Genomic DNA, 25,885 nt, shown 5'->3' on the forward strand with positions numbered 1-25,885 from the left:
CCCGTCTAAGTCTCTGGCTATGTACTGGAACAAGTTTTTTAAAGAAAAGAGGTTGCCAGCTCAGTGCAGGAGTGCCCTGTACTAGCCCACCACAGCCTGTCAGAAGATGATAGACTCAGACTTGTATGCCTCCCCAGGCCAACCCTCTATGCCCAATAAAGCTGTCCATTATAGCCAGCTTTGTTATACATGCTTGAGAGGGGTTGGGCAGGCCTTCCTGCTCCCTTCACTCACCCGACTAAGGGAAGAAAATTTCTTTGCTTCAGGCTAAAAGAAGCACCCAGATATATCCTACTGGGGTTAAGCAACCCCAAGGACTACAGGGTCTGTGTATCCTGGGTGGCACAGGACCCAGACAAAGACCTTAGTCTGGGTGGTGGCAGTGGTACCCCAGGCTTGTGGGCGAGCTCCAGGAAGGAGTGGGGGAAGGGGGCAGCGCAAATTGACCAGACAAGATGTGTCACAAGCGATGCACTCAGACCCTGGTTTTTGGCTGGGGCGCAGTGAGGTTGCCAGCTCAGTGCAGGAGTGCCCTGTACTGGCCCACCGCAGCCTGTCAAAAGGTGACAGGTGCCAGGGGCAGTACAACCCAGGAAGAGCCACCAGCAGGACCCAGTGACCGAGAAGCAAGGGGGCAACTCCTAAGGAGTGGGGCTATCCAGGCGGCCCTCCACAGCTCACCACTACTTGGTAAACAGCCCTCCACCCAAAAGAATTGCCCACCCCTGCTGTAGCGACTTGGTCAGATGTACTTAGGGCTCCCCCATCATGTTCCCTTCCCACTGGCTGTGGTGATCCTCCTCATTTCCATAAATACAAGTGAAGGGAATTTTGGGACTCAGCACAGGGCACCAGGCACTGCAGTCCAGGCTCTGCTCTAGAGTTGAAACCTCAGGAGCCAGCCAGCCAGGAGCAATCTGGGCACAGAGGAATGGAGGCGAGTAGTGCTTACTTCAAACCATTGGTCCATAATAACAAGTCTTATTCTCTGGGGTGTCTGGAAGCTTGGGAGTTGCTAGGTTGTTTGCTTTCTCAGCTCTTTAAAAGGACGTGCTGTCATCCCGGTTTGCCTCACAGGAGCTCCAACAGGGTAAATACATCAGCAATAGTTGGGCGCACACCACCTATGAGGACAGGGGGTAGAGATGTACCAGTAGAGACGAGATCAAAAGATATATTGAGTTGAAATTAGAACTTTTTTTTTTTTTTTTAAACGTTTTCCTGAACCGGCAGATGTACGTGGGGACGACCTTATGCAGAGTAAGAGTGAACCATATCAATAACTGTCTGAAGAAGGGGCCTCATGTTTCGGGAGCACCGCATAAAGCTGTTGCCCCATGCGAGCTCTTGATCCTGTAAAAACTTTAGGAGTAGTCTTCACTTTAGTCATTCAGTAGTTTTATAGCACTGAATGGGACCCATTTCTGTGCAGTTTCCAGAAGAGCCTGACGGAGACAGAAACTGAGGCTGAACTAGATGACTTCCAGGGTCATAAAACCCCAATTTTCTGTGAATTATGGGCAGGACCTGAAGGGGGTATTAATGTGCCTCCCGGCATGCAGGTAAGTGCCTACCAGTATTTTCAGAGTTCTCTCTTTGTCTGTCTGTCTCGACATCAAATGCTGCATAAGTACCTTTGAAATTATGGTCCCAAAGCCTCAATAGAAGTCAGTAGTAATGAGGTACTAATTTAGTTTCAACTCCCTTGGAGCCTCCATCTCCAGTGGTTTGAAGGACACATCCCTAATTAGAAGTTATGTAATTACATGTTTTCTTCCAGCACCCACTGCTTAGCCTGCTGTGCTCATCATGGAGATCTTTTCTTCATCATTTAGGCAAGATAAATGTTCTTTTAGAATATAGACAAGTGTACTTTATCTGCTTTAAAACAGGGGCCGGAGCTGCCATTGAGGCACTGGTATGATTTAACTGTTTAAGCCAGTAGGGATTAGTTACCTACATCACTAAACCTAAATGTTGACTGAAAAAGATTAGAATGAAATGTGTTTGCTTCATTTGCAGACAGATGCCTGCAGATAACAGTTACATCTTCATAATACATAATAAATTATACCAGTTTAATCATTACATCTTCCTAGGTCATTAAATGTTTTGTTCAAATCTTGCAGCCATCTGGTGACAGATAGACAGTAACCGCTAGATTTTAGAAGTCAAATCAAGGAGACACAAATAAATAGGTGGATAAGTTTCTTTGGGTTAATCTGGTCTCTTATTAGACCCACTAAAATAGTTGGAAAAATTCTGTTTTGCAGACTTTTCGGTAGAAACACCGTGGCTGCCTACATCTTTAGGCCAGCACAGCTACAACCAACACCTCACAAATAAGCTGTGCACTGTAGCGGGTTCAGGGAGTTGCTCAACTCAAATAATCTATTACTAAGTCTCTCCTGGTCTCCAAGCACAGCTCAGCCCTTTATTTTCCAGGCACACACGCCTCACAGGAGCCCTCTTGTATCAATCAGTGCTCAAGAACACACCATACATCCATAAAGCATACCTCCCAGTCCTCAGGTCTCTTCTCAGACCTCCCTTGAGAAGGTGACTCCAGCTCCCTGCTGCTCTCTCAGCACTGCCATCCTCTCTCTCGCTCGGGCTCAAGTTCCCCGGTGCAGTGCTCCTGCTTCCAGCCGCACAATCCCTGGGTCTTTCCCCAGACCCCTGGTCCAGTTTTGCAGCCATTGGCCAAGCAGCTCTCTCTACCTCTGACTCCCTTCTTACTCTCCCTTCTATCTGTATCTGCTTTCTGGCTTCTCTCCTCTGCTGGCCCTCAGCTTCCTGCGGCCAGACAATTATCCCCATCAGCTGGCCCAGTTCTCTGGACAGACCTGTCATCAGACCTCACTCCCTACAGCTGGGCTGCAGTCCCTGCAAGCCTGCAGACACCTACAGCCAGATGTGTGGACACTGGTGCAGGCCTCTGCCCACAAACCTGCTACATTCACTTTGCTTTGCACTGTGAGCACAAGGGTTAGTTGGTGCGATTTGAGGAAGGTGGGATGTTTCCCATGATGCAAACTCCTAAAGAAAAAATCACCACTTCAACTGCCTGTCTTTGTAACGTGCGGAGTTGGGGATTACAGGATAGAGCCCACATGCAGTTGACAAAATTAGATTCTCCCTGAGCTCAGCTAGTGTCTGACATCAAAACCCAGCATCTAAAAAATTATCTGGTTCAGATATTGGCTCTATACATTAGGTCTGGCTGATGAATACTGTGAAATTTAGCAATGTGGCTGGCTGTGTTAATCTGAAGTCAAGCAGGAGGTAGGGCAGAAAGACACCTTCGACACAACTGAGAGTTAAACTGTGCTACTCTAGATGCTTCCACAGTCAGGATTAATAAGGAACTACTGATACGATAGCAAATTCAAAGGTGATCCCAAGAAAATAAAAGTAAGGCTGTTTCAAACAGCATCGTTCTGATTCAAATTCCATTTCGACGTGACAGCGTTTCGTTTCAGAAGCACAGTTCCTTTTCTTTCCATCGAAACAGCAAAACAGTTTTGCTGTTTCGCCCACCCAGTGCCGGGAACACCAGTGCTGCTGGTAGCCCCAGCCGGTAGCAACAGCCTCCTGTCAACCAGGAGACAGATTGAGACCCCCCCTGTACACCGGGGAGCAGTCCCGCACAGCCCCCGCAGCCCTCCCAGGAGTGTGGGGGCTCCCCCCCGATTTGCCTTCCAGATGACAGTTTTGCTGGTGCTGCCAGCTGGGGCCAGTGGCAGGCAGGCCTGGGGCACATCAGCTCATGTACGGACCTGCCTGCACCCTGATCCCAGGGCAGGGGCTGGTCCCTGCACAAGGTGATTTGCCCTGGCCACGTACCCCCCCCCCTCCCCCTTGGGCCAGCTCCGTTATGGGGCCTGAGGAATATTAGCTCCTGCATGGACCTGCCATCCCAATCCCGGCATGGGGTAGGCTCCCCACATGAGCTGATATACCCCAGGCAGCAGCACCAGCCTCCTGTGATCTTGGAAGCAGATTGTGGGCCCACATCCCTGGGAGCAATCCAGCACAGCTCCCGCAGCTGTCCTGGGGGTGTGGGCAGGCCCCATCTGCCTGGAGGCACAGGAGGCAAGTGCTTCTAGCTCAGAGCAGCAGCAGCACCGATCTTCCTGGTGCTGTGGGCAGCAGTCTTCTTTTATTCAGCAGGCAATTTAGGACCCGCACCCCCAGAACAGTACAATACAGCCCTGCAGCCCTCCTGGGGGTGCGGGCGAGCCCCAGTTTGCCTGCCATAAGACAGGAGACTGCTACTACTGGCTGGGAAAGGAGCTATAGCCAGTAAGAGTAGCTAGGAGCTTTCTTAAGGACATGCTAGGAGTACTACGAAAGTTGCTAATGAAATGTTAGATACAACTTATTCAAAAAAATTCTCTAAGAGGTATACCAATGATTTAATCACCTTCAAGGCTCAGAGTTAAGGCTGCAGTTGGTGTTGAGGTAAGTGTGTTTCATGCTGAAGTCTTCTGGTGCACTGGTTACCTCATCCAGGGAATTACTTTTGGGTTTTGTGCTTGTGTAGTTTAAGTGTCATTCAGGCATTAACTCAAAGTCCACAGAACTTCTTGACTGAAATATATATATATATGAAGATATACGCAGTTATATGAAGGTACTAGAGGATATGAGATGCAAATACCCATCCTGAAGTCCCAATCCAGAGCCTGCTTCAGTTCAGAAACAGGTTTGGAGCAGTGGCCTAGTCATGATGATCTAAAGAATGTCATAGTTTCATAGTTATTAGGGTCAGATGTCCAACCCCCTGCCCTGGGCAGGAAAGAGTGCTGGGGTCAAACAACCCGGCTAGGTGATTATCCAGCCTCCTCTTAAAGACCCCCAGGGTAGGAGTGAGCACCACTTCCCATGGAAGTTGGTTCCGGGTCCTAGCTGCCCTGACTGTGAATTAGCGCCTTCTGATGTCCAGCCTGTATCTACTCTCCGTCAACTTATGGACATTATTCCTTGTTACTCCCAGTAGTGCTCAGGGGAACAGGGACTCTCCTATTGCCTGCTGGTCCCCCTAGGCAAGTTTTTAGATGGCCACCAGATCCCCTCTCAGCCTTCTCCCATGGAGACTGAACACGTTCAAGTTCTTTAGCCTCTCCTCGTAGGGCCTACCCTGCTGCCCCCTGATCGTGCTGGTGGCCCTCCTCTGGACCCTCTCCATGTTGGCCGCATCCCTCCTGAAGTGCGGCACCCGGAACTGGATGCAGTACTCCAACTACGGCCTGACCAATGTCGTATAGAGGGGGAGGATCACCTCCTTGGACCTGCTCGTGATGCATCTGTGGATGCATGACAAGGTGTGGTCAGCTTTACTGACTGTGTTCCCACATTGGTGGCCCATGTTCATCTTGGAATCAATAGTGACTCCAGGATCCTTTTCTGCCTGTCTGCTGACAAGAACAGAGTTCCCCAGTCTGTAGGTCTGCTGCTGGTTCTTCTTCCCCAGGTGCAGCACCTTGTACTTGTCAGTATTGAAACCCATATTATTCTCATCCACCCACCTCTGTAACCTGTCCAGATCTAGTTCTAACCTGTCCTTCTCTTCTAGCATGTTCACTTCTCCCCACATCTTCGTGTCATCTGCGAATTTGAACAAGGTGCTTTTCACCCCCTCATCCAAGTCGCTGATGAAGATGTTGAACAGTGTGGGCCCGAGGACCCAGCCCTGGGGAACCCCACTGCCCACACACCTCCAGGTTAAAAACGACCCATCCACCACCAGGAGATGAGCTGACTAATGGGTGCAATGTTCCCAGTTGCAACATTGCAAACTCATTTACATGGGGGTAGAGTTTAGTTTGCAATGATGCCAACTGATCTAAAACCCACAAAACTTGCATACATGTGATATGTGAAGCCATTAAGCCATACAAAAGGGAAATCTTTAACCCGTGTACAAGTGCCCTAAGGTGCCACTCTCCCATCCCCCTGGCTATGGGCTGTAGCCCACAAACTACATAGAAAACACTCCCTTTAAGAATGCTAAGAGGACTGTAGATGTGTGGAGCAGCAAGAAGTTATCAGAAGAAACTACAGAAGAATAAAAGAGCTGTTGAAATAAATAACCCAATTATATAGAAGAAGTCATAAGAGTTTTGCCTGACAAATCTACATTCAAGATGAGATAACAAATATATTTTTAACTCCTCTATGTAAATGAAAATGTTCCCTTAAAAGGAGGGAGAGAGAGAGAGAGAAGGGTTGTTGGTTGTAGCCAAGTAGGTCTAAAGACCTAGGCAGACAAGATTCTTTGGGTAGGTGTAATATATTTATTTACACCAACTAAATAGTTGGAAACATTGTCCTATGCAAGCTTTTGGGCACAAACACCCTTCTTCAGGCATAGGGAGAGTCTAGTGGCATTGTGTGTGCTCCCCTGGGTAGAAGAAGAAAGAGAGCAGTAAACCTGTGAAAGAAATAAGTTCTCAGAAGTGGATACAAAAGAAACAAAGGACAGTTGATGTGGACACAGGTATGTAAAAGAAGTCAGTATTTTATCCGGCCAGTAACTTAATATGTCGCCGAATCATTCACAGACGAGAGGAAGAACACTGTGCCCAAAACTAGTCTGATATCCCCTGCCACTCTCCCAAACATATAGTTGTTGCAATAAGAGATATTACAAAACAAACCTACGCATGGAAGGAAATTTCTTTTCTGGCAGCTTTTTAATCATCTTAATCAGTTTAAATTTATTGTGCGCAGACTGCACAATTACCATTGACTCGTCTGCTAGATTCATTTTGCTTCTTGTATTATTCCACTACAACCAAAGATTGCCAAGAGCATTTGGGTGCCTTGTTTTTTCTTAAGATGCTCAAGTTCATTATTTATATAGCACTGAGCCATGCTCCAAAAACCCAGCTACATGGATGGAGCAATGCTTCTTCTACTTGTGGCACTCCAGAAGGCTACAAGAGTGCTGTGTTCAGACCTCTGCTCCATTATGAGGACGAGTAGCTTTGTCTCTTGACTCCTATGTAGGCGTGTTGTGGGGAGGACTGCTTAAGTTCCTGTCTGTTGGACCCTTCCACTATGTATAAATAACTAAATATATACTGGTACATAGAAAGGCTGACTGCAGAGCTCAGTAATTTGTACACTCATGTAAGATATAGAATCACAGAAAGAAAGAGCTAGGGGGACCTTTGGAGGACATCTAGTCCAACCCCCTACTCAAGACAGGTACATCCCAATCCAAACCTTCCCATACAAGCGCCTCTCTAGCCTCTTCCTAAAACTCCACAAACAACCATGTCCCACAACTAAAAGGGACATAGTCCATGGACATCAAGAACACCCTAAGCTGCCACAGCTAAAGCAGGGGGATGAGGGCAGTGTCAGTATCCTGCCACTGCAAGGATGTTAAATACACTCAAGAAATCCAGGCAAGAGGATCAGGCCACTTGACCACCCTTCCCTGCTCCTCCCCCACAAAAAGAAGGGAAATGAACCCATAGTCTGTATCTATCGAATTGTGGGGTAAAATTCCTCCCTTCCCCAGATGTGGTTGTTGGTCTGATCCTGAGCCTCAAAATTGGCACACCCCACTCACAGTCTCCTGCCTTGGCTGTAGCCAACACCCAATGCATCTGAGGAAGGCAAACAAAAACACACACACACACTAGAGGCATGTGAAGTAGGCCTTATTCAGTTTGGATTTGGCCAGAATCAGGGATAGGTGATTTGATTCGTTGATTTGGATCACTGTTCCCAATTTGATTCAGCTGAATCCAAATCTGAAGATTCAATGCCAATTTGGAGAACCAGCGACTTGGACATAGGCACAGCTTTAAGTGGTTTTTCTACATCCCTTGAGGTAGCAGGCACGGCTCGTGAACACCGCAGTGCTGGGGCGCATGGAGCTTCCCACAGGAGTTCAGGTCCTTCCGGTCCCCTTCTGGGCCTGCTGGGAGCACGCTGGGCCCCCTCCCCTTACCACCATGGCTTCAGCAATCAGCCATGGGGAGACCCTCAGTGCCCCCCCAGATACAGGACGCACCAGTCGCTGAGCCACGGGTATGCAGGGGGACCCCCCTGTATGCTCACCAGTGGACCTGGTTGGACCTACTGGAAGTGCTGCTTCCTTTGATTCAATACGGATTTGGAGATTTGGCCACCAAACTGAATCAGGGACCGAAGCTTCACAGTCCTAACACACTCACCCTGACACCTGTAGCAACAGGAGGAGGAAAGATTGCCTCCTACCTCATATGGCAACTAGCAAAGCATAAAATCCTCTCCATGCTGTTCTGCAACCTACGGACAGCAAATGACTCCATATCAGTAATGATGGTTCAGGTTCTTCCATCAATACATTTAGGCATTAAAACAAAGGTGGGATAGCTCCATGGAGGAGAAAGAGAAAGACCCATCCTTCTGTACCCATTAGGCTGAAGGTTAGTGTGCACACCTTGGATATAGGCAGACAAGGTTCCTTGGGTGAATTTGATATCTTTTATTAGACCAACCCAAATAATTGGAGAATAGTTATAAAGCAAGCTTTTGAGTTCAAAAACCCTTCATCAGGCTAACTATGGAATCCAGAAAGAGCACACACCAACTGCTGAAACTTCCTTAGCCTGACGAAGGGTTTTGGAACTTGAAAGCTTGCTTAATAACTATTCTCCAACTATTTGGGTTGGTCTAATAAAAGATATCAAATTCACCCTAGGAACCTTGTCTGCCTATGTCCTTAGACCAACACGGCTATAACCTACACCCCTGCACCCTTGATATGGGATTTCATTCTGATCCAATTAGGCAAAACAAGGATAATATGAGGTCTCACAAATAACACAACCACTGGGTCTTCTAGGGTCTCTCTCCCCCTCCCTTTTCCACCAATATTATAACCAGGCCTAGGATACCTCAGCAGATGGCCAGGTCTAGGTGCTTAATACCAGAGGAGAAAGTTTCTGGCTCAGGACCAGAAGAAAGAAGGACGCAATTGCTTGGTCAGAGCAAGGCTCATGTCTCCAGCCCCCTGCATCAGCTTCAGTAACAAAGCTTCCCCACCTCCACTGCATTTCACTTTACTTTTGTCCTTTCTTTCAGCAGGATGAAAGAGGCAATGGGAGTTCCCAAGGAGAGTTCATCCTACTGGGCCTTTCTAACGACCCATACCTGGAGAAGCTGTTTTTTGTGGTCTTCCTAATCTCCTATGTCCTGACATTGTTCTGGAACCTGGCCATCATTGTAGTCTCGCAGCTGGACCCACATCTCCACACACCCATGTACTTCTTCCTCAGCAACCTCTCTCTCCTGGACCTCTGCTACACCACCACCACGGTGCCTCAGATGCTGGTGAATTTGCAAAGTTCCCATAAGACCATCTCCTGGGCTGGCTGCATGGCCCAGCTCTTCATTTTCCTTGGCCTGGGTTCCACTGAGTGTGTCCTGCTGGCAGTCATGGCCTATGACCGCTATGCTGCTGTCTGCCACCCCTTGCGCTACACGGCCATCATGAGCCGCAGCCTCTGCTGGATGATGGCAACTGCATCCTGGTTTAGCGGAATGACTGCCTCCTTTGTGCAAACGTGCTTGACCCTGCGACTACCCTTGTGTGGGCACAATCGTATCAATGACTTCTTCTGTGAAGTGCCAGCCCTGCTCAGCCTGGCCTGTGCCGATACCTCCACTAATGTGGCTGGGCTCCTTGTCGGCTCTGCGGTCTTCTTGCCAGTTCCTCTGGGCCTCATCCTGGTCTCCTACAGCTACATTGGTGCTGCAGTACTGAGGATCCGCTCAGCTGAGGGTAGACGTAAGGCCTTCAACACCTGCACCTCCCACTTAGTTGTAGTGTCAATCTTCTTTGGCACAGCCATCTACATCTACCTGCAACCCCCCTCTCAGCACCCACAGCACCAGGGCAAGATAGTTTCCCTCTTCTATGGCATCATCACTCCAATGGTGAACCCCCTGATCTATACCCTGAGGAACAAGGATGTGCACAGGGCCCTTAGGAAAGCCTTAAGAAAGCAGTGCTGGATGCAGAGGATATAAGCCCCCAAAATGATGTGGAACTGGCAGGCTTTGGGCATGTGCATGTCTGAGAGAGCCCACATGTATATTTGGGACAGGGTTCTAAGCTGGCTAAAGGGGAGATAGGAGAGAGGGATACACAAAGGAGGTGTACTGGCACAGTCCTATTCCCCTTTCCGACCACACTATGAGAGCAGCAGCCGGGCACTTTATGTCTATGAATCACGCAAGAATCCTCCTGTTGCTTCCGCTTTATGCACAGAGACACTCCCCCTCCCCTTCCTCCATTACCCACTCACCGCTGCCACTGTCCCCTCTACCTCTGGCTGCCCTGCAGGTGGGCTGAACTCCACAGCTGTTCCTGCTGTGCTCCAGCAGGGAGATGGGCTCAGCCCAGAACAGCAGCAGCAGGTTTTCCCCTCCCAACCCACTCCTCAAGTGTTCCCTCTCGTCCCAGGAGAAGCGTTACATACAGATGGGGAATCCACCCACTGCACCCACCACAACTGCTGTTGCCATCCCCAGATGAGCCCAAGTCCCCAAGCTATCCACCCTCACTCCAAGACTGGCAGAGGGAGATGCATGGCAGCCATCTTGCAGTAGGGTCTCAGTGCTTCTCTTCTTCCACGCTTCTGTTTAAATGAAGACTGATCTGGGGTAAAAGGTACGTGTGCTGTGCCAGTAACTATGGTAACACCGTTGTTGCTAGCTCTGTCCTCTGCCATAGACTGGAGGTCCTTGAGCTTTTGCTTTTTCTAGGAATATTTAAAGTAACATTTATTCTACTGAGATCAATGTAAGACAACACATAAATGGTAAGAGAGCCTGTTTCTGCACTACCTACCCTATAGTATGCTTCTTCCTATTTCCATGTTCAGATGTGGCACTGAAAAACTTACCCTGTGACAAAGGTCTTGGATCCAAAATTAAACTACGAGGGTTTTAACGGTGTTGTAGCCAGGAGGTAAACAGGGCGGGTGCCTCAAAGGAGACATCATTAGGGACATGATTGGATGAAGGAAAAAGTGGTCAGGACTTTTTGTGGTGGGGAAAAAGAAATTAAAGGAAACTTGTATTCTGCTTCCCTGCTGGTCGGTTTGTGAGCATTCATAGAATCATAGAAGTCGGGTCGGAAGGGACCTTGTAGATCTTCACGTCTGACCTCCTGCCTGGGCAGGAAGAAAACTGGGCTCAAATGACCCGAGCCACGTAGGCATCGAGCCACTTCTTAAAGACCCCCAGGGTAGGAGCCAGCACCAGTTCCCTTGGAAGTTGGTTCCAGATCCTGGCCGCCCTGACAGTGAAGTATTTTTTACGGATGTCTAATCTAAACCTACTCTCCAACAACGTGTGGCCGTTATTCCTTGTTATCCCGGGGGGCGCTAGAGGAAACAAGGTCTCCCCCAAACCATTCTGGTCCCCCGTAGTGAGTTTCTAGACGGTCACCAGGTCCCCCCTCAGCCTTCTCTTGTGAAGGCTGAACAGGTTCAGGTCCCGTAGCCTCTCGTTATCGGGTCTGCCCTGCTGTCCTCAGATCATGCGGGTGGCCCTCCTCTGGACCCTCTCAGTGTTGTCCACATCCCTCTTGAAGTGGGGTGCCCAGAACTGGACATGTTACTCATGTCACTCACATTTATGTCACTGTTGAAGGATTTGTTCATTCTTTTACAGATTCCCAGAAGTTTAGGGCTGGAAGGGACCTCGAGAGATCACTGGGTCCAGCCCCCCTGCTCTGGGCAGGAAAGGCTGCTGGGGTCCACAAACCCTAGCAAGGTGCATTTCCAGTCTCCTTTTGAAGATGTCCCGTGTAGGTGCCTGCACCACCTCTGCTGGGAGTCTATTCCAGCATCTGGTCACACTAACCATTAAAAAGTTTTTCCTGATATCCAGGCTGAAACCTTCTAGTAGTTTGACTGTTGCTCCTGGTTTTCTCCAGGGCACTTTGGTGAATAGTTGTTTGCCTAGCCCCTGCTACTCTCCCCTGATTTTTTTGTAAGCTGCCACCAAGTACCCTCGAAGTCTTCTCTTTTCAGTCCATATCTGTCAGCCTTTTCTCATATGGCTTGCTCTTCAGGCCTGTCATTATAGAGTTTACAGAAGAGCCACTCATCTCAACCTCCTCCCCATCCTTCTTGAAGTGTGGCACCCAGAACTGGATGCAGTACTCCAGCTGTGATGTCACCAATGCTGAGTATAGCAGGAGAATAACTGCCTTAGTTTTGCTCGAGATGCATTGGTCGATGCATGCCAGCATATTGTTTGCTCTGCTAACTGTAGCATCACATTGGTGGCTCATATTCATTTTATGGTCAATTATAACCCCCAGGTCCCTTTCACATGTGGTGTTAGGTAGTGTAGCACCACTGAGCCTATAAGCTTGGTGCAGAGTTTTCCTCCCCAGACGGAGCACTTCACAGTGCCCATGTTGAAGAGCATCAGGAAAAATACAAGTGAATGCCATGCACTCAGCTGCGATAACTAACACTTGCTGAGGGTTTAACTCATTCTATTTAACAGATTTTTTCTTAAATCAGTAAAGGAAAAGGATAATGAGTCTTCAGAAAGATTTAATCAACTTAACTGATTAGCCACTGAGAGGAGACTTGAGAACCTACCAGTGAATGTTCAAGTGTCTAAGTGCTAACGACTTACACATATGTAGTCAGATGTTTGTAATATCTATGCAAAAAAAAATGCTCCAACATTAAGTCCATTTGGGTGGGTAAAGGGGGGGGGGGGGGAAGGGGAATGGGAAGGGGGGGCAGATCAATGCCCCTACAGTGAGGGAAGGATTGGGGCTTGGGCAAGATGCCCAGCCTGGGCACGGTGGGACAGGACTCAGGGAGTGGGGCTCCCGCCATTGCAAGCCACCAGTCCAGTACGGCATGGGAGCGGGTGTGCACCCCTGGGTCTGCACAGGGCAGGCTGGACCAGGCTGTGCTCTGACAGGTGGTGGAAGGTGCTGGGAGCAGGAGCTATGCCCTCTAGGCCTGTGCGAGTAGGCAGCTATTCGATCCGGCAGCTTCGGATGCCAGTGATCCAATCCAGAGCTCTGAATGAATTTCCTGCTTCGATGGAGCTGTCGTGGAGATCCGGCCATAGGGTATAATGTGGAAATCAATGAAATATCTATAACTTTGTTGTCCTAGATGCTGACAGGCAAAACTCGTGACATGGGTGCTTGTGCAACTCACTGTCTCTGTCTTGGGGCAGCTGATTGTCTGTATTGATTATTCCCTTTCCTTAGCCTGTGGTTTTGTAGGTGTTAATCCTTGCTAATTAATTTGTTATCTAGTCACTACTAGTAGCTATCTACTGTGTATTGAGCTGGTTCCTGAGTGAAACAAGATTGATTGGTAACACAGTAGCTTAGCAACCAGACCTGCAGTAGCTTCACCACCCCCTACCCCCTAAGATGGACACAGTTGCAGAAGCACCCATGTCACGAGTTTTGCCTGTCAGCAGCTACAGGTGCAGGGCCCCAGAACCCAGAAGCCCAGCACCGATCCCCTCGACAGCTGGCAGACTTTGTGGCCACAGCAGGGGCTAGCATGCCTGCAGCTTTCACCCTGCTGCGCCTTAACACACGCAGTGTCACCCATGTCACAAGCTGTGCTTGTCCGCAGCTTGAGGTGCAGTTTCCCCTAAACCCTGCACCTATCCATTGAAGCTTGGCAGGCTTTTTGGCCTCACCAGGGGCTACCACCCCAGCAATTTTCACCCCCTCTGTGGTGTAACCCATACATATGACATGAGTTTTGCTTTCAAGATTTTGAGGCGCAGTTTCCCTGAAACACCTGAACCTATCTTCTTGAAGCTTGGCACGATTCATGCTCCCAGCAGATGCTACCACCCCTGCAAGATTCATCCAAATCAGACAAAAAACAACAAAGTTCTAGAAACTTCATTGATTCCCCATTATACCCTACTGCCAGACCTCCGAAGCGGCTCGGAAAGCCTAAAGAAGCCAGCACTTCAATCCGGACATGTTGCTTCAGAGGCCAAAGTATCCAAATCTTCTCTGGATCCAAAGCATGCTCTGAAGCTTTGCACAGCCCTAAGCCCTCTCACCACTTGTCCAAATTCCCCACGCCTCCCATACAAGCCACAGCTTCACCCCAGCTGGGCAAGCAGCAGCAGGCTATGACGGTGGGCATGTGCACCCAGGTCAGGGAAGGGCCGGCAGCAGGAGCTACAGAGAATTTTAGGGTGGCTGCAGCCTTCCCATAGCCCTTGCTTCACTGCGCTCTCTGAGGCAGAGCCAGGGCTGCGCTCTTGGATGCTGCTGGGGCTAGTTGCCCAGAGTTCAGTCCTGGCTCCATCCGCCCTGCAGAGCACAGCCCAGTGGCAGGCAGCTGGGGCTAGCCTCCTCAAGTGCAGCCCAGCCCAGCCCACCCTGTCCAAATCTGCGGGCACACACCCACTCCTATGCCCTGAGGGACCAGTGCACATGCAGTGGTGGTAGCCCCTCTCCCCACGTCCCATACCCCACTGCCCTGGTTGGGCAGCTTGTCCCAGCCCCAGCCCCAATCCCTCCCTTACTGTGGGGGCATTGATCTCCACCCCACCCCATCCCTTCCTCCTGCCCACCACAGCAGACTTACCAGCTGGAGGCAGCTGTGTCCAGCACAGTGAGGACTGCTGCCCGTTTAGGCTCTGGCCGAAGCAGCGCCAAATCTTCGGACTTGAATCAGGACAGCGATTCGAATCACCTAACTGAATCACTGTCCCTCTGAATTGGCCAAATCCAAATCTGAAGCGAATAGTTGCCACCTCACACAGGCCTAGTAAAGATGAGCAAGTTCCACGAGCTCCCTTGCAGAGGTGGAGAAATGGAGTCATCCAGAGATGCAGTTTGCAGCAGGTCAGTACACAAGCTGGAATAGCACTCCCGTCTAAGTCTCTGGCTATGTACTGGAACAAGTTTTTTAAAGAAAAGAGGTTGCCAGCTCAGTGCAGGAGTGCCCTGTACTGGCCCACCACAGCCTGTCAGAAGATGATAGACTCAGACTTGTATGCCTCCCCAGGCCAACCCTCTATGCCCAATAAAGCTGTCCATTATAGCCAGCTTTGTTCTACATGCTTGAGAGGGGTTGGGCAGGCCTTCCTGCTCCCTTTACTCACCTGACTAAGGGAAGAAAATTTCTTTGCTTCAGGCTACAAGAAGTACCCAGATATATCCTGCTGGGGTTAAGCAACCCCAAGGACTACAGGGTCTGTGTATCCTGGGTGGCACAGGACCCAGACAAAGACCTTAGTCTGGGTGGTGGCAGTGGTACCCCAGGCTTGTGGGCGAGCTCCAGGAAGGAGTGGGGGAAGGGGGCAGCGCAAATTGACCAGACAAGATGTGTCACAAGCGATGCACTCAGACCCTGGTTTTTGGCTGGGGCACAGTGAGGTTGCCAGCTCAGTGCAGGAGTGCCCTGTACTGGCCCACCATAGCCTGTCAAAAGATGACAGGTGCCAGGGGCAGTACAACCCAGGAAGAGCCACCAGCAGGACCCAGTGACCGAGAAGCAAGGGGGCAACTCCTAAGGAGTGGGGCTATCCAGGCGGCCCTCCACAGCTCACCACTACTTGGTAAACAGCCCTCCACCCAAAAGAATTGCCCACCCCTGCTGTAGCGACTTGGTCAGATGTACTTAGGGCTCCCCCATCATGTTCCCTTCCCACTGGCTGTGGTGATCCTCCTCATTTCCATAAATACAAGTGAAGGGAATTTTGGGACTCAGCACAGGGCACCAGGCACTGCAGTCCAGGCTCTGCTCTAGAGTTGAAACCTCAGGAGCCAGCCAGCCAGGAGCAATCTGGGCACAGAGGAATGGAGGCGAGTAGTGCTTACTTCAAACCATTGGTCCATAATAACAAGTCTTATTCTCTGGGGTGTCTGGAAGCTTGGGAGTTGCTAGGTTGTTTGCTTTCTCAGCTCTTTAAAAGGACGTGCTGTCATCCCGGTTTGCCTCACAGGAGCTCCAACAGGGTAAATACATCAGCAATAGTTGGGCACACACCACCTATGAGGACAGGGGGTAGAGATGTACCAGTAGAGACGAGATCAAAAGATATATTGAGTTGAAATTAGAACTTTTTTTTTTTTTTTTAAACGTTTTCCTGAACCGGCAGATGTACGTGGGGACGACCTTATGCAGAGTAAGAGTGAACCATATCAATAACTGTCTGAAGAAGGGGCCTCATGTTTCGGGAGCACCGCATAAAGCTGTTGCCCCATGCGAGCTCTTGATCCTGTAAAAACTTTAGGAGTAGTCTTCACTTTAGTCATTCAGTAGTTTTATAGCACTGAATGGGACCCATTTCTGTGCAGTTTCCAGAAGAGCCTGACGGAGACAGAAACTGAGGCTGAACTAGATGACTTCCAGGGTCATAAAACCCCAATTTTCTGTGAATTATGGGCAGGACCTGAAGGGGGTATTAATGTGCCTCCCGGCATGCAGGTAAGTGCCTACCAGTATTTTCAGAGTTCTCTCTTTGTCTGTCTGTCTCGACATCAAATGCTGCATAAGTACCTTTGAAATTATGGTCCCAAAGCCTCAATAGAAGTCAGTAGTAATGAGGTACTAATTTAGTTTCAACTCCCTTGGAGCCTCCATCTCCAGTGGTTTGAAGGACACATCCCTAATTAGAAGTTATGTAATTACATGTTTTCTTCCAGCACCCACTGCTTAGCCTGCTGTGCTCATCATGGAGATCTTTTCTTCATCGTTTAGGCAAGATAAATGTTCTTTTAGAATATAGACAAGTGTACTTTATCTGCTTTAAAACAGGGGCCGGAGCTGCCATTGAGGCACTGGTATGATTTAACTGTTTAAGCCAGTAGGGATTAGTTACCTACATCACTAAACCTAAATGTTGACTGAAAAAAATTAGAATGAAATGTGTTTGCTTCATTTGCAGACAGATGCCTGCAGATAACAGTTACATCTTCATAATACATAATAAATTATACCAGTTTAATCATTACATCTTCCTAGGTCATTAAATGTTTTGTTCAAATCTTGCAGCCATCTGGTGACAGATAGACAGTAACCGCTAGATTTTAGAAGTCAAATCAAGGAGACACAAATAAATAGGTGGATAAGTTTCTTTGGGTTAATCTGGTCTCTTATTAGACCCACTAAAATAGTTGGAAAAATTCTGTTTTGCAGACTTTTCGGTAGAAACACCGTGGTTGCCTACATCTTTAGGCCAGCACAGCTACAACCAACACCTCACAAATAAGCTGTGCACTGTAGCGGGTTCAGGGAGTTGCTCAACTCAAATAATCTATTACTAAGTCTCTCCTGGTCTCCAAGCACAGCTCAGCCCTTTATTTTCCAGGCACACACGCCTCACAGGAGCCCTCTTGTATCAATCAGTGCTCAAGAACACACCATACATCCATAAAGCATACCTCCCAGTCCTGAGGTCTCTTCTCAGACCTCCCTTGAGAAGGTGACTCCAGCTCCCTGCTGCTCTCTCAGCACTGCCATCCTCTCTCTCGCTCGGGCTCGAGTTCCCCGGTGCAGTGCTCCTGCTTCCAGCCGCACAATCCCTGGGTCTTTCCCCAGACCCCTGGTCCAGTTTTGCAGCCATTGGCCAAGCAGCTCTCTCTACCTCTGACTCCCTTCTTACTCTCCCTTCTATCTGTATCTGCTTTCTGGCTTCTCTCCTCTGCTGGCCCTCAGCTTCCTGCGGCCAGACAATTATCCCCATCAGCTGGCCCAGTTCTCTGGACAGACCTGTCATCAGGCCTCACTCCCTACAGCTGGGCTGCAGTCCCTGCAAGCCTGCAGACACCTACAGCCAGATGTGTGGACACTGGTGCAGGCCTCTGCCCACAAACCTGCTACGTTCACTTTGCTTTGCACTGTGAGCACAAGGGTTAGTTGGTGCGATTTGAGGAAGGTGGGATGTTTCCCACGATGCAAACTCCTAAAGAAAAAATCACCACTTCAACTGCCTGTCTTTGTAACGTGCGGAGTTGGGGATTACAGGATAGAGCCCACATGCAGTTGACAAAATTAGATTCTCCCTGAGCTCAGCTAGTGTCTGACATCAAAACCCAGCATCTAAAAAATTATCTGGTTCAGATATTGGCTCTAGACATTAGGTCTGGCTGATGAATACTGTGAAATTTAGCAATGTGGCTGGCTGTGTTAATCTGAAGTCAAGCAGGAGGTAGGGCAGAAAGACACCTTCAACACAACTGAGAGTTAAACTGTGCTACTCTAGATGCTACCGCAGTTGTGATTTATAAGGAACTACTGATATGATAGAAAATTCAAAGCTGATCCCAAGAAAATAGAAGTAAGACTGTTTGAAACAGCATCGTTCTGATTCAACTTCCATTTTGACGTGACAGCGTTTCATTTCAGAAGCACAGTTCCTTTTCTTTTCATCGAAACAGCAAAACAGTTTTGCTGTTTCGCCCACCCAGTGCCGGGAACACCAGTGCTGCTGGTAGCCCCAGCCGGTAGCACCAGCCTCCTGTCAACCAGGAGACAGATTGAGACCCCCCCTGTACACCGGGGAGCAGTCCCGCACAGCCCCCGCAGCCCTCCCAGGAGTGTGGGGGCTCCCCCCCGATTTGCCTTCCAGATGACAGTTTTGCTGGTGCTGCCAGCTGGGGCCAGTGGCGGGCAGGCCTGGGGCACATCAGCTCATGTACGGACCTGCCTGCACCCTGATCCCAGGGCAGGGGCTGGTCCCTGCACAAGGTGATTTGCCCTGGCCACGTACCCCCGCCCCCCCCCCCCCCCCCTTGGGCCAGCTCCATTATGGGGCCTGAGGAATATTAGCTCCTGCATGGACCTGCCATCCCAATCCCGGCATGGGGTAGGCTCCCCACATGAGCTGATATACCCCAGGCAGCAGCACCAGCCTCCTGTGATCTTGGAAGCAGATTGTGGGCCCACATCCCTGGGAGCAGTCCGGCACAGCTCCCGCAGCTGTCCTGGGGGTGTGGGCAGGCCCCATCTGCCTGGAGGCACAGGAGGCAAGTGCTTCTAGCTCAGAGCAGCAGCAGCACCGATCTTCCTGGTGCTGTGGGCAGCAGTCTTCTTTTATTCAGCAGGCAATTTAGGACCCGCACCCCCAGAACAGTACAATACAGCCCTGCAGCCCTCCTGGGGGTGCGGGCGAGCCCCAGTTTGCCTGCCATAAGACAGGAGACTGCTACTACTGGCTGGGAAAGGAGCTATAGCCAGTAAGAGTAGCTAGGAGCTTTCTTAAGGACATGCTAGGAGTACTACGAAAGTTGCTAATGAAATGTTAGATACAACTTATTCAAAAAAATTCTCTAAGAGGTATACCAATGATTTAATCACCTTCAAGGCTCAGAGTTAAGGCTGCAGTTGGTGTTGAGGTAAGTGTGTTTCATGCTGAAGTCTTCTGGTGCACTGGTTACCTCATCCAGGGAATTACTTTTGGGTTTTGTGCTTGTGTAGTTTAAGTGTCATTCAGGCATTAACTCAAAGTCCACAGAACTTCTTGACTGAAATATATATATATATATATGAAGATATACGCAGTTATATGAAGGTACTAGAGGATATGAGATGCAAATACCCATCCTGAAGTCCCAATCCAGAGCCTGCTTCAGTTCAGAAACAGGTTTGGAGCAGTGGCCTAGTCATGATGATCTAAAGAATGTCATAGTTTCATAGTTATTAGGGTCGGAAGTCCAACCCCCTGCCCTGGGCAGGAAAGAGTGCTGGGGTCAAACAACCCGGCTAGGTGATTATCCAGCCTCCTCTTAAAGACCCCCAGGGTAGGAGTGAGCACCACTTCCCATGGAAGTTGGTTCCGGGTCCTAGCTGCCCTGACTGTGAATTAGCGCCTTCTGATGTCCAGCCTGTATCTACTCTCCGTCAACTTATGGACGTTATTCCTTGTTACTCCCAGTAGTGCTCAGGGGAACAGGGACTCTCCTATTGCCTGCTGGTCCCCCTAGGCAAGTTTTTAGATGGCCACCAGATCCCCTCTCAGCCTTCTCCCATGGAGACTGAACACGTTCAAGTTCTTTAGCCTCTCCTCGTAGGGCCTACCCTGCTGCCCCCTGATCATGCTGGTGGCCCTCCTCTGGACCCTCTCCATGTTGGCCACATCCCTCCTGAAGTGCGGCACCCGGAACTGGATGCAGTACTCCAACTGCGGCCTGACCAATGTCGTATAGAGGGGGAGGATCACCTCCTTGGACCTGCTCGTGATGCATCTGTGGATGCGTGACAAGGTGTGGTCAGCTTTACTGACTGTGTTCCCACATTGGTGGCCCATGTTCATCTTGGAATCAATAGTGACTCCAGGATCCTTTTCTGCCTGTCTGCTGACAAGAACAGAGTTCCCCAGTCTGTAGGTCTGCTGCTGGTTCTTCTTCCCCAGGTGCAGCACCTTGTACTTGTCAGTATTGAAACCCATATTATTCTCATCCACCCACCTCTGTAACCTGTCCAGATCTAGTTCTAACCTGTCCTTCTCTTCTAGCATGTTCACTTCTCCCCACATCTTCGTGTCATCTGCGAATTTGAACAAGGTGCTTTTCACCCCCTCATCCAAGTCGCTGATGAAGATGTTGAACAGTGTGGGCCCGAGGACCCAGCCCTGGGGAACCTCACTGCCCACACACCTCCAGGTTAAAAACAACCCATCCACCACCAGGAGATGAGCTGACTAATGGGTGCAATGTTCCCAGTTGCAACATTGCAAACTCATTTACATGGGGGTAGAGTTTAGTTTGCAATGATGCCAACTGATCTAAAACCCACAAAACTTGCATACATGTGATATGTGAAGCCATTAAGCCATACAAAAGGGAAATCTTTAACCCGTGTACAAGTGCCCTAAGGTGCCACTCTCCCATCCCTCTGGCTATGGGCTGTAGCCCACAAACTACATAGAAAACACTCCCTTTAAGAATGCTAAGAGGACTGTAGATGTGTGGAGCAGCAAGAAGTTATCAGAAGAAACTACAGAAGAATAAAAGAGCTGTTGAAATAAATAACCCAATTATATAGAAGAAGTCATAAGAGTTTTGCCTGACAAATCTACATTCAAGATGAGATAACAAATATATTTTTAACTCCTTTATGTAAATGAAAACGTTCCCTTAAAAGGAGGGGGAGAGAGAGAGAGAGAGAGAGAGAAGGGTTGTTGGTTGTAGCCAAGTAGGTCTAAGGACCTAGGCAGACAAGATTCTTTGGGTAGGTGTAATATATTTATTTACACCAACTAAATAGTTGGAAACATTGTCCTATGCAAGCTTTTGGGCACAAACACCCTTCTTCAGGCATAGGGAGAGTCTAGTGGCATTGTGTGTGCTCCCCTGGGTAGAAGAAGAAAGAGAGCAGTAAACCTGTGAAAGAAATAAGTTCTCAGAAGTGGATACAAAAGAAACAAAGGACAGTTGATGTGGACACAGGTATGTAAAAGAAGTCAGTATTTTATCCGGCCAGTAACTTAATATGTCGCCGAATCATTCACAGACGAGAGGAAGAACACTGTGCCCAAAACTAGTCTGATATCCCCTGCCACTCTCCCAAACATATAGTTGTTGCAATAAGAGATATTACAAAACAAACCTACGCATGGAAGGAAATTTCTTTTCTGGCAGCTTTTTAATCATCTTAATCAGTTTAAATTTATTGTGCGCAGACTGCACAATTACCATTGACTCGTCTGCTAGATTCATTTTGCTTCTTGTATTATTCCACTACAACCAAAGATTGCCAAGAGCATTTGGGTGCCTTGTTTTTTCTTAAGATGCTCAAGTTCATTATTTATATAGCACTGAGCCATGCTCCAAAAACCCAGCTACATGGATGGAGCAATGCTTCTTCTACTTGTGGCACTCCAGAAGGCTACAAGAGTGCTGTGTTCAGACCTCTGCTCCATGATGAGGACGAGTAGCTTTGTCTCTTGACTCCTATGTAGGCGTGTTGTGGGGAGGACTGCTTAAGTTCCTGTCTGTTGGACCCTTCCACTATGTATAAATAACTAAATATATACTGGTACATAGAAAGGCTGACTGCAGAGCTCAGTAATTTGTACACTCATGTAAGATATAGAATCACAGAAAGAAAGAGCTAGGGGGACCTTTGGAGGACATCTAGTCCAACCCCCTACTCAAGACAGGTACATCCCAATCCAAACCTTCCCATACAAGCGCCTCTCTAGCCTCTTCCTAAAACTCCACAAACAACCATGTCCCACAACTAAAAGGGACATAGTCCATGGACATCAAGAACACCCTAAGCTGCCACAGCTAAAGCAGGGGGATGAGGGCAGTGTCAGTATCCTGCCACTGCAAGGATGTTAAATACACTCAAGAAATCCAGGCAAGAGGATCAGGCCACTTGCCCACCCTTCCCTGCTCCTCCCCCACAAAAAGAAGGGAAATGAACCCATAGTCTGTATCTATCGAATTGTGGGGTAAAATTCCTCCCTTCCCCAGATGTGGTTGTTGGTCTGATCCTGAGCCTCAAAATTGGCACACCCCACTCACAGTCTCCTGCCTTGGCTGTAGCCAACACCCAATGCATCTGAGGAAGGCAAACAAAAACACACACACACACTAGAGGCATGTGAAGTAGGCCTTATTCAGTTTGGATTTGGCCAGAATCAGGGATAGGTGATTTGATTCGTTGATTTGGATCACTGTTCCCAATTTGATTCAGCTGAATCCAAATCTGAAGATTCAATGCCAATTTGGAGAACCAGCGACTTGGACATAGGCACAGCTTTAAGTGGTTTTTCTACATCCCTTGAGGTAGCAGGCACGGCTCGTGAACACCGCAGTGCTGGGGCGCATGGAGCTTCCCACAGGAGTTCAGGTCCTTCCGGTCCCCTTCTGGGCCTGCTGGGAGCACGCTGGGCCCCCTCCCCTTACCACCATGGCTTCAGCAATCAGCCATGGGGAGACCCTCAGTGCCCCCCCAGATACAGGACGCACCAGTCGCTGAGCCACGGGTATGCAGGGGGACCCCCCTGTATGCTCACCAGTGGACCTGGTTGGACCTACTGGAAGTGCTGCTTCCTTTGATTCAATACGGATTTGGAGATTTGGCCACCAAACTGAATCAGGGACCGAAGCTTCACAGTCCTAACACACTCACCCTGACACCTGTAGCAACAGGAGGAGGAAAGATTGCCTCCTACCTCATATGGCAACTAGCAAAGCATAAAATCCTCTCCATGCTGTTCTGCAACCTACGGACAGCAAATGACTCCATATCAGTAATGATGGTTCAGGTTCCTCCATCAATACATTTAGGCATTAAAACAAAGGTGGGATAGCTCCATGGAGGAGAAAGAGAAAGACCCATCCTTCTGTACCCATTAGGCTGAAGGTTAGTGTGCACACCTTGGATATAGGCAGACAAGGTTCCTTGGGTGAATTTGATATCTTTTATTAGACCAACCCAAATAATTGGAGAATAGTTATAAAGCAAGCTTTTGAGTTCAAAAACCCTTCATCAGGCTAACTATGGAATCCAGGAAGAGCACACACCAACTGCTGAAACTTCCTTAGCCTGACGAAGGGTTTTGGAACTTGAAAGCTTGCTTAATAACTATTCTCCAACTATTTGGGTTGGTCTAATAAAAGATATCAAATTCACCCTAGGAACCTTGTCTGCCTATGTCCTTAGACCAACACGGCTATAACCTACACCCCTGCACCCTTGATATGGGATTTCATTCTGATCCAATTAGGCAAAACAAGGATAATATGAGGTCTCACAAATAACACAACCACTGGGTCTTCTAGGGTCTCTCTCCCCCTCCCTTTTCCACCAATATTATAACCAGGCCTAGGATACCTCAGCAGATGGCCAGGTCTAGGTGCTTAATACCAGAGGAGAAAGTTTCTGGCTCAGGACCAGAAGAAAGAAGGACGCAATTGCTTGGTCAGAGTAAGGCTCATGTCTCCAGCCCCCTGCATCAGCTTCAGTAACAAAGCTTCCCCACCTCCACTGCATTTCACTTTACTTTTGTCCTTTCTTTCAGCAGGATGAAAGAGGCAATGGGAGTTCCCAAGGAGAGTTCATCCTACTGGGCCTTTCTAACGACCCATACCTGGAGAAGCTGTTTTTTGTGGTCTTCCTAATCTCCTATGTCCTGACATTGTTCTGGAACCTGGCCATCATTGTAGTCTCGCAGCTGGACCCACATCTCCACACACCCATGTACTTCTTCCTCAGCAACCTCTCTCTCCTGGACCTGTGCTACACCACCACCACGGTGCCTCAGATGCTGGTGAATTTGCAAAGTTCCCATAAGACCATCTCCTGGGCTGGCTGCATGGCCCAGCTCTTCATTTTCCTTGGCCTGGGGTCCACTGAGTGTGTCCTGCTGGCAGCCATGGCCTATGACCGCTATGCTGCCGTCTGCCACCCCTTGCGCTACACGGCCATCATGAGCCGCAGCCTCTGCTGGATGATGGCAACTGCATCCTGGTTTAGCGGAATGACTGCCTCCTTTGTGCAAACGTGCTTGACCCTGCGACTACCCTTGTGTGGGCACAATCGTATCAATGACTTCTTCTGTGAAGTGCCAGCCCTGCTCAGCCTGGCCTGTGCCGATACCTCCACTAATGTGGCTGGGCTCCTTGTTGGCTCTGCGGTCTTCTTGCCAGTTCCTCTGGGCCTCATCCTGGTCTCCTACAGCTACATTGGTGCTGCAGTACTGAGGATCCGCTCAGCTGAGGGTAGACGTAAGGCCTTCAACACCTGCACCTCCCACTTAGTTGTAGTGTCAATCTTCTTTGGCACAGCCATCTACATCTACCTGCAACCCCCCTCTCAGCACCCACAGCACCAGGGCAAGATAGTTTCCCTCTTCTATGGCATCATCACTCCAATGGTGAACCCCCTGATCTATACCCTGAGGAACAAGGATGTGCACAGGGCCCTTAGGAAAGCCTTAAGAAAGCAGTGCTGGATGCAGAGGACATAAGCCCCCAAAATGATGTGGAACTGGCAGGCTTTGGGCATGTGCATGTCTGAGAGAGCCCACATGTATATTTGGGACAGGGTTCTAAGCTGGCTAAAGGGGAGATAGGAGAGAGGGATACACAAAGGAGGTGTACTGGCACAGTCCTATTCCCCTTTCCGACCACACTATGAGAGCAGCAGCCGGGCACTTTATGTCTATGAATCACGCAAGAATCCTCCTGTTGCTTCCGCTTTATGCACAGAGACACTCCCCCTCCCCTTCCTCCATTACCCACTCACTGCTGCCACTGTCCCCTCTACCTCTGGCTGCCCTGCAGGTGGGCTGAACTCCACAGCTGTTCCTGCTGTGCTCCAGCAGGCAGATGGGCTCAGCCCAGAACAGCAGCAGCAGGTTTTCCCCTCCCAACCCACTCCTCAAGTGTTCCCTCTCGTCCCAGGAGAAGCGTTACATACAGATGGGGAATCCACCCACTGCACCCACCACAACTGCTGTTGCCATCCCCAGATGAGCCCAAGTCCCCTATCCACCCTCTCTCCAAGACTGGCAGAGGGAGATGCATGGCAGCCATCTTGCAGTAGGGTCTCAGTGCTTCTCTTCTTCCACGCTTCTGTTTAAATGAAGACTGATCTGGGGTAAAAGGTACGTGTGCTGTGCCAGTAACTATGGTAACACCGTTGTTGCTAGCTCTGTCCTCTGCCATAGACTGGAGGTCCTTGAGCTTTTGCTTTTTCTAGGAATATTTAAAGTAACATTTATTCTACTGAGATCAATGTAAGACAACACATAAATGGTAAGAGAGCCTGTTTCTGCACTACCTACCCTATAGTATGCTTCTTCCTATTTCCATGTTCAGATGTGGCACTGAAAAACTTACCCTGTGACAAAGGTCTTGGATCCAAAATTAAACTACGAGGGTTTTAACGGT

General features: G+C 49.1%; 2 protein-coding genes and 1 long non-coding RNA gene across 3 annotated transcripts; 2 read left to right on the forward strand and 1 right to left on the reverse strand.

Annotated features, from left to right (window-relative positions):
- Nucleotides 1-1,556: 1,556 nt before the first annotated feature.
- Nucleotides 1,557-10,035, forward strand: LOC132243696 (olfactory receptor 2G3-like). The gene is made up of 2 exons (XM_059714088.1): nucleotides 1,557-1,562; nucleotides 9,088-10,035. The coding sequence occupies exons 1-2, from the start codon at nucleotides 1,557-1,559 to the stop codon at nucleotides 10,033-10,035; spliced, it is 954 nt and encodes a 317-aa protein (XP_059570071.1).
- Nucleotides 10,036-15,324: 5,289 nt separating this feature from the next.
- LOC132244116 (uncharacterized) lies at nucleotides 15,325-17,670 on the reverse strand. The gene is made up of 2 exons (XR_009455722.1): nucleotides 17,423-17,670; nucleotides 15,325-16,028 (listed from the first exon to the last, which is right to left on the reverse strand). It is a non-coding gene; the product is annotated as an uncharacterized LOC132244116 (long non-coding RNA).
- Nucleotides 17,671-21,415: 3,745 nt separating this feature from the next.
- LOC132243697 (olfactory receptor 2G3-like) lies at nucleotides 21,416-24,960 on the forward strand. The gene is made up of 2 exons (XM_059714090.1): nucleotides 21,416-21,427; nucleotides 24,013-24,960. The coding sequence occupies exons 1-2, from the start codon at nucleotides 21,416-21,418 to the stop codon at nucleotides 24,958-24,960; spliced, it is 960 nt and encodes a 319-aa protein (XP_059570073.1).
- Nucleotides 24,961-25,885: the final 925 nt, after the last annotated feature.

This window comes from Alligator mississippiensis, chromosome 11 (genome assembly GCF_030867095.1).
Source record: "Alligator mississippiensis isolate rAllMis1 chromosome 11, rAllMis1, whole genome shotgun sequence".
In the NCBI taxonomy this organism is placed as follows: domain Eukaryota; kingdom Metazoa; phylum Chordata; order Crocodylia; family Alligatoridae; genus Alligator; species Alligator mississippiensis.